Source organism: Musca autumnalis, unplaced genomic scaffold, assembly GCF_047663935.1.
Source record: "Musca autumnalis isolate F117 unplaced genomic scaffold, ASM4766393v1 scaffold_4, whole genome shotgun sequence".
NCBI classification, from domain to species: Eukaryota; Metazoa; Arthropoda; class Insecta; order Diptera; family Muscidae; genus Musca; species Musca autumnalis.
The window spans coordinates 224979578-224988429 of record NW_027411977.1 but is presented as its reverse complement, the minus strand read 5'-3'; the positions used below and the strand labels follow the sequence as shown (position 1 = coordinate 224988429).

Below are 8852 nucleotides of genomic sequence, written 5' to 3'. Positions count from 1 at the left end.
TCTATTAAAGGCTATCCCAAAAATTCTTCCACGGCCTTATATTTTGGGAACTTTAAAAGTCCGAGATACTTGTTTTTCCTTCGTAAAGAAATGTTCACATTGTGATCACTACAACAAGAGCCACCAAATTTGGACCTGTTCCATTATACATATTTTCGCAACTTTAGAACCGATATCTCGGCAAGCATAGATTTCCGCATAAAGAAATGTTCACATTGTGTTTACTAGAACATGGACTACCTGTGGAAAAAATTTCATATCGATAGGAGTGGTGAACCCATAGTGAACTGGTTCCACTATCGATATTTTTGGAACTTTAAAAGCCGATATTTTGGGGAGCTCGGTTTTCCGCTTAAAGTAATTTTTATATTGTTATCACTACAATAAGGATCAGTTGTGGTACAAATGTCATATCTATACGAGTGGAGCGAGCATCCAAACCGGACTTAATCCATTGTAGACATTTTACAGATGTTTCGAATCCAATATCTCAGGTGGCAGGGGTTTCCGAATAAAACAGTGCTCATATTACTATCATCACAATAACTATTGTCTGTGGTACGAATTTCATATCGATACGAGTGGAGCACCCAAACTAGACTTGTTTATTTGTATATATTTTTGGAACTATAAAAGGGGATACTTCGAGAAGTTTTAATTTCCACCTATAAAAATGTGCACATTGTGACTTGTGGTGTTAAGAATTTCTAATCGATACTAGAAGAGCGCCCAAACTGAACTTGTTCCACTATAGATATATTCGAAACTTTAGAAATCGATATCTCAGTAAACATGGGTTCCCATACATCGAAATTAATACATTGCGATCACAACAATAGATGAGATAAAACTTTCAAATCGGTACTTGTGAAGAATCCAAATGTAAATTGTTCCGTGATAGATATTATCGGAACTTTAGAATCCGAATTTCTCGAAAAGTAAAGGTCTCGACACATAAGCGGCTGGCTTTCTGGCTGAAGTCATTTCTGGCAAAAGACTAATGACCAAGTTCGACCTAATTCAAATGTGTTTCTGAAATTTTTTATTCCTTTCCCAGAAATGGCTTCAGCCAGAAAGCCAGCCGCTTATGTGTCGAGACCTTAAGATTTTCCACTTAAAGAAAAGTTCACATTGTGATTAATACAATAAGTGAGTGGATCACCCAAAAAGGACTTGTTCATGACAAATAATATAGCACATTTATACTATCGTTTGTTGCGATGATAAACTATCAAACGATTTATTTAATGTAAAATGTAACTAAGTGGTAAATAAATCAAGAAATAGCCATCATTTACAATAGTAGCTTTGTTCCATTACGTTCAAGATTGTTCAATTTTTACCACTATTTACTCTAAAAGCGTTCCTTTACTTCAGACAACATGCAATTCATGTGGAAGCAATTTAAAACTTTTGCTACTTTTACCGGTTTTACCATTTTCAGAAGTAAAGGAACAGACCAAGTAGGTGGTAGAAAATGTGTAAGGGTACAGCCCTGACAAGCCGCTAATATAAACGTCATGTTATGCTTGGTTTACATTTACGAAATCCACTAGATTTCAACTGTCAATTCCTTTGCGTATACGTCAAATGAAAACTCATCTGAAATTCATTGGATTTCATTTGACGTTTAATCAATGGAATTGACAGTTGAAATCGAGTGGATTTCGTAAATGTAAACCAAGCATTAGAGTACGTTTATATTGGTGCTTATTATGATGATAAACTACTCTATTTTGATTTGTTTGATGTAAAATGTAATAATATGCCAAATTAACTAAGGTATTATTATGGTAATAAACTTTGGAATAAATGTTTTTTATACTATGTTTACATTTACGAAATACACTCGATTTCATCTGTCAATTCCTTTGTGTATACGTCAAATGAAAACTTATCTGAAATCGATTGGATTTCATTTGACGTTTGAGCAATGGAATTGACAGTTGAAATTGAGTGGATTTCGTAAATGTAAACATAGTATTAAATAGTAATAGGCTCATGATATAAACGTAATGTTAGTCCGTTTTAAGTGTTTACATTCGATAACTTTTTTCGTACATCCTATTTCAATAAAACTGACTTAATCTATTTCCTTTTTACTATCATTTATGGGGAATTTCTTGAATAAATAGAAAAAAATCAAAGAGCTCCAAATAACTCTGTTGCTCTGTCGTTCTTCTTCGTCTCTCTGTGTTATTCTCTTTAGAAACAAATTCCCAATTATTATTGACGTCTGTTCCATGCAAAGCACGTAAAGCACATGGAAGAACAACTAAAAAGGCGGAAAATACTATGACGTACAATTCCTGCGAGTATAGTAAACACATGGACACGCACATACATACACATTGACACTTAGAATGCTCTAGGCTTTTTGCAAGAAGCATAATAAACAAACGAAAAAGTATAAACAATGGGTATAGGAAGGAAATACGAAAGAGTGACGCCATTTGGCAACTCTCAGCCGTTATTTGTGTTCTCTTTATTACCGTTAATTCTCAACTAATTCTCTACTAGTTAAATGTCAAATGACACACAGCTGGTTAGATGGATGACTGGCTGCTTCTTCTTACATTTTTCCTTTTACTCATTGCTAATGGGTGGTTGATTGTTCGTTGAAAAAAAACCAAAAGAAAAGTTTATTTCATTTTTTTATTAAACAAAAAACGGCAAAGTGTGTACAACAAATAATTGGAAAATTAGTCGAAAAGAAAATTTATTAAAAAATCAATTTTTAAATTGCAAGAAAAGTAAAAACAAAGTGTGCGAAAAAATGTTTGTGGCCAAGTTGGGACCAGTGAAAAAATCATGAATAATCGCAACACCACCTTTAAAGTTGGTCAAACTGTAGAAATTGTTGGAAAACATTTAGAGGGACGCATTGCCTATATTGGTGTAACCAATTTTGCTCCTGGCCGTTGGATAGGTGTTGTGTTAACTGAAGCGCGTGGCAAAAATAATGGACAAGTCCGAGGAATCAGCTATTTTAAGTGTGAAAAAAATCATGGCATATTTGTGAGACCATCACAATTGATAATGAAAAGGGCAACGACGACAACGGCGACGACGAAGGTATTGGCCGAGGAGGCGGAAATGCCAAGAAGGAGAATGGAGGAAGTTGGAAAAGCAGCAGCAGTTAAGGAAAAGTGTGAAGCAAAGGGGGAGGAAGGGGAGGAAAACATGGTGTTAGTGGTGGGTGGTGGTATTGCCGATGATAAAAAACAGGAGGTAATGGAAACAGCTGCTGCAAATGCAGTTAAAGATTCAAGTAAAAGGCCAACACCACCACCCTTGGCTGTACCGCAACAACAAGAACAACAACAGCCTAAAGTTATGGCAGCTCAAGTACAACCTGACAAAGCAGTAACTTCCACGTTAATGGTCAAAAAGGTACCCAAAATGCCAACTTCCATAAACCTCTTGAAGACCACAAAAATCAATCAACCCAAAGAGGTTACCCCCTTGCAGCCCAGCACCAGTCAGATATCGCTACACAACATTTCTGGGCCGTTGAGGAATCTAAGGCCCCCACCTGCATTGGCGCCCAAACGCAGCAAAACCTCAATGAGCCCCTCAGAATCATTTTGTTGTGCCAAACGTTCCTCTTTCGTCGAAACCGGATTTTTAGAGATTTTACGGCCCCAATTTACCCCTGGGCAACCCATAAGATCTCCCACATTTAGCAGTATGGCTTTGAACAGCACCTCTTCGAGTAACCTGAATGACTTGAAGCAACAACAAAAACAAATGGAGGTCAAGCTGAAGGAGTTTGAAGAAGAAATTGAGCAGTTAAAATCTCAAAAATCTGAGGATAAGCGTAAATTACAAAGTATGGAACGACTGAGATTACAAAATGAACAATTGCTGGAATTTAAGGTTCGGATTATGGATCAACAATCTAATTTGCAGCGAGAATTGACAAGGGTAAGGCAGGAGCTGAGAGAGTGTCAAGAAATGAAGAGTAAATATCAAAGAGATTTGGATGAGGCGGCAGAGAACATTGAGTTGTTGACTCTCGATAAAGAAATGGCTGAGGAGAGGGCAGAGACGTTGCAGCTGGAGCTGGAATTGGCCCAGGAACAAAATGAGGAGTTAAGTTTGGATGTGGAGATTTTAAAGGCCGAGAATGAACGCTTCCTTGTGGGTAATGGTGAAAATAACGCGGTAATTGCCAAAGAAGAGAATCTCTCTTCCCACGGTGAGATTCGCAAGCTGGAGCAATACAATCAACGTTTAAGAGAGACGGTCATAAAACTAAGAGATGTCTTGACGGAAGAGAAGCAGCACTCCATGAAAGCCACCAAAGAGCTGGAGACCAAAAATTCCGAGATTTTGGAGCTGAAAAAGACCAAGGAGCTGCTGACCCAACGCTGTGATGTCATGGAGAGCCACATAATAGACTTAAGGGAACAGGTGGATGCCGCCTTGGGGGCTGAGACCATGGTGGCCACCTTGGCTGATGCCAAATTGGAGTTGGAGGATCGTGTCAGACTTCTGGAAGAAGAAGTAAGTGAACTGGAGGCCTTGGAGGAGATCCATGAACAACTTATTGAAAGTAACCAAGAATTGGAACGTGATCTGAGGGAGGAGATTGAGTTATTGAATGGCAACATCCGAACTTTACAGCAAGAGAAGGACTCTGCCTTGGAAACGGTGTATGAGCGTGACTGTACCATCATGAAATTCCGAGCCTTGGTAAAGACCCTCAATGAAAGGGAACAAATCAAAGAGCAAATGGCCCTGACCACGGCCGCCTCTACCACAGCCACAGCCTCCACCTCAGAGGAGCTGAATTCCATTAGTTCCAATCAGGAATTTATGCCCGGTGTGGATTTCCAACAAATCTTTGCCTCCACCAAGGCCTATGGGCGGGCATTGGAGCTGCAATTGGCCTCAGTGGAATTGAAAATGGTCCAGCTGCAAAATGAATATCTCAAGGCCTTTCTGCCCGAAGAGTTGATGTTGCGCGGTGGGGCCTATGATGTCATACTCATACTGATTGTCCTGCAAAGGTGCATGGAAAAAATTGACATAATTTGTTCGGGAATACACGAGAAATTCCCCGCGTCTTGCGAATTTGGCCGTGACGCCATATTTGAGGGTTATTCTGTGCATCGCTTTGCCTTTCGCACAAGGTGTCTTTATCTTCTGCGATCGCTGAAAATGATTCTGCAACAACTGGACTTTGCCCTGAACCATTGTGATTATGAGATTTGCACCCATGCGGCCATTTATCGCGGTGAAATGGAGTCGCAGGAGAGGCAACTGGATGAGTTGCTAAGGCTACTCAAAAAGGGTCTGTTGGATGAAAACACCCCCGTCGAAGCTTTGGAGGGGGCTTCAAGCTTTTTCAATTCACTTCTCAATAATTTATTTGCCTCACAAAACCTGGCCGAACTTTTGGATGAACAAAAACTCTACGGCAGCCTAATTGAGGTCTATGATGTGGCCCTGGATTGTGTTAATACCCATGCGGGTTTGCTCTATACCATCATTCAGCTGGGAGATGAGCAAACAGACTCCTTTTGCAGCATGCAGTTTCTTATGGAACACGTCCGGGCCTTTAAGCAGCAACTTAAGCAGCTGCAGCGTAAGCTACCCAGCAAAACCATTACCTTTAGCACCCTTCAATGGCCCCAGCTGCAGAGGCTGCATGAACGCAATGACTATTTGGGCAGATTAATAGGTTTATTAAGCTCCACGGCCCGGGAGGCCACCAAGGACATTGCCAATACCTCAAAATCTGACACTATAGGTCCACCTGGTGGTGTTGGTGGCGGCACATCGAATGACATTGCCATTGACCACGAACGCCTGTGGCGCATCATTAATTTCAACTGCAACAAAATGGCCCCCGAAGGTTATCAAAAATCACCCGTGGAATTTTTCCAAAACTCCATTGCCATACTGCAGGAACAGCTCGATGAATTCCAACAATTTATCAAAGAATCGGAAAAGGCCCTTTCAAAAAATCTCAACACAACCTATGTACGCTCCGAAGAGGTCACCATACTCCAACAGGCGGGTGAGGTGAAAAAGCATTACGAAGAAATCAAACTGTTGCATCATCACATCTCCGAGCGGGACAAGGAAATCAAGTCCCTCAAATACATGGCCAAAATGAAACAAAACGACTACTCCGAACTGCAGATACGCAAAGATATGGCCGAAAAACAATTGCACAAACAACAACAAGACTATGTGGAGCTAATGCAACAAATTACCGAAAAAATGGAAGAACTTCTCGAGGAACTGCAAAACAAACAAATCAAATTACTCAATTCTCTCGACAGCAACACTCAAAAACTAGAAAAGCTAGAGAAAATGCAGATTACGCTCAAACAATCCATGGCCAATAGCTCACAAACGCACACCAGCTGCTCTCACGACTCTTGGAGGGAAATTGAAAATCTCTCGCTATCCCTGAAACAACAACGTCATCACAATATTGCTTTACAATCAAAATTCCTGAAATCGCAACTCAAAAAGCTGGAACCTCTTTATGTACCACCCAGCAAGGAATCGAAAAATCAAAATAGGCAAGAAGAGATACGGCGGCTGACCCACGAACTAAATAAATTGAAAAAGTCTTGGATATTGGGTTACATAAATTTGAATACAAACAACAACAGCAACAACTCCGCAAAGTCTGCAACATCATCTTCCGTGCCCTCCTCACCCACATCCCAATTACACCACGAATCAAGGCATCTCTTTGAACATATCTTGGATACCTATTATCGTTCACATCCCCATCGCCAAATCCCCACAGATTTTGGACAATTTCCAAGCAGAGAATTAAAAGAATTATTTGAGTAGTTTTATTAAGAGTAAAAGAGAGCATAAGAGAGAGAAAGAACCAAAGAGATATGTATCTTAGTGAAATGAGTCAAGTTTCGTAGTGTTTAAAAGTCGAGTTTACCAGTATTTTAAAAGTTCTTAGAAAACAAATTACCAAAAAATTTCAAGAATTTTAGAAAAAAAAAAAATAATAACTATAAAACAGTACTTAAATGGATCGCCATACAATACATAAAATACATTTATATTTATAACAAAATATTAATAACAAAAATAACAAAGAATAATACTATAAAAGTGATTAGTGGAAATATAACAACTACGTAATGTAACGGTTCCAGAACTAATATACTGAAGAGTATATGACCACTGAAATCATCAATTATAGAATAGATTCCTTTTGAAGTCAGCTACTGCACAATAGATGACGTCAAAAGTCATTTACTGTAGAGTAGATGACGTCAAGAGTCATTTACTGTAGAGTAGATGACGTCAAAAGTCATTTACTGTAGAGTAAATGACGTCAAAAGCCATCAACTATAGAGTAGATGACGTCAAAAGTCATCTACGATAGAGTAGATGACGTCAAAAGTCATCTACGATAGAGTAGATGACGTCAAAAGTCATCTACGATAGAGTAGATGACGTCAAAAGTCATTTACTGTAGAGTAGATGACGTCAAAAGTCATTTACTGTAGAGAAGATGACGTCAAAAGTCATTTACTGTAGAGTAGATGACGTCAAAAGTCATTTACTGTAGAGTAGATGACGTCAAATGTCATTTACTGTAGAGTAGATGACGTCAAAAGTCATTTACTGATAAGTAGATGACGTCAAATGTCATTTGCTGTAGGGTAGATGACGTCAAAAGTCATTTACTGTAGAGTAGAAGACGTCAAAAGTCATTTACTGTAGAGCAGATGACGTCAAGAGTCATTTACTGTAGAGTAGATGACGACAAAAGTCACTTACTGTAGAGTAGATGACGTCAAAAGTCATTTACTGTAGAGTTGATGACGTCAAAAGTCATTTACTGTAGAGTAGATGACGTCAAAAGTCATTTACTGTAGAGTAGATGACGCAAAAGTCATTTACTTTAGAGTAGATGACGTCAAAAGTCATCAACTATAGAGTAAATGATGTCAACAGTAATTTACTGTAGATGACGTCTAGGTCTGAAGTCATCTTTTATGCGTAATATGAAGTCTGAAGTCATCCACTATTCAGTATATGACGTCTGTAGTCAACTACTATAGAGTAGATGACGTCTGATGTCATCTACTATACAGAAGATGGCGTCCGAAGTCATCCACTATACATCATATGACGTCTGAAGTCAACTACTATAAAGTAAATTACGTCGGAAGTCATTTCCTTTGGAGCAGATGACGTCTGAAGTCATCTACTATAGTGTAAATGACGTCTGAAGTCATCAACTTTATAGTAGATACCTTCTAAAATCATCTTCTTTATAGTAGATGACGTCTGAAGTCATCTTCTTTAGAGTAGATGACGTCCAAAGTCATCTTCTTTAAAGTAGAGTGGATGACGTTAAATGTCAACTACCTTAGAGTAGATGACGTCTGAAGTCATCTTCTTTAGAGTAGATGACGTCCAAAGTCATTTTCTTTAGAGTGGATGACGCCAGAAGTCATCTACTGTAGAGTAGATGACGTCTGAAGTCATTTACTGCAGAGTAGATGACGTCTGAAGTCATCTACTGCAGAGTAGATGACGTCTGAAGTCATCTACTACAGAGTAGATGACGTCTGAAATCATCTACTGCAGAGCAGATGACGTCTGAAATCATTTACTGCAGAGTAGATGACGCCTGAAGTCAATAACTACAGAGTAGATGCCCTCTTAAGTCATCTGCTGTAGAGTAGATGACGTCTGAGGTCGTCTACTGTAGAGTAGATGACGTCTGAAGTCATCTAGTGCATAGTAAATGACGTCTGAAGTCATCTACTGCAGAGTAGATGACGTCTGAAGTCATCTACTACAGAGCAGATGACGTCTGAAGTCATTTACTGCAGAGTAGATGACGT

The 8852-nt window shown here is 39.1% G+C and overlaps 1 protein-coding gene across 1 annotated transcript; it reads left to right on the top strand.

Moving 5' to 3' along the window:
• Nucleotides 1–2598: 2598 nt before the first annotated feature.
• On the top strand, nt 2599–7085 carry Dred (Dctn1-related). Its single transcript, XM_073982086.1, has one exon. It carries the CDS (start codon nt 2812–2814, stop codon nt 6820–6822), a length of 4011 nt encoding a protein of 1336 aa, XP_073838187.1. The 5' UTR covers nt 2599–2811; the 3' UTR covers nt 6823–7085.
• Nucleotides 7086–8852: the final 1767 nt, after the last annotated feature.

Coding starts and splice junctions, on each gene's coding strand:
- Dred (XM_073982086.1), top strand. CDS start 2,812: ATGAATAATCGCAACACCACCTTTAAAGTTGGTCAAACTGTAGAAATT.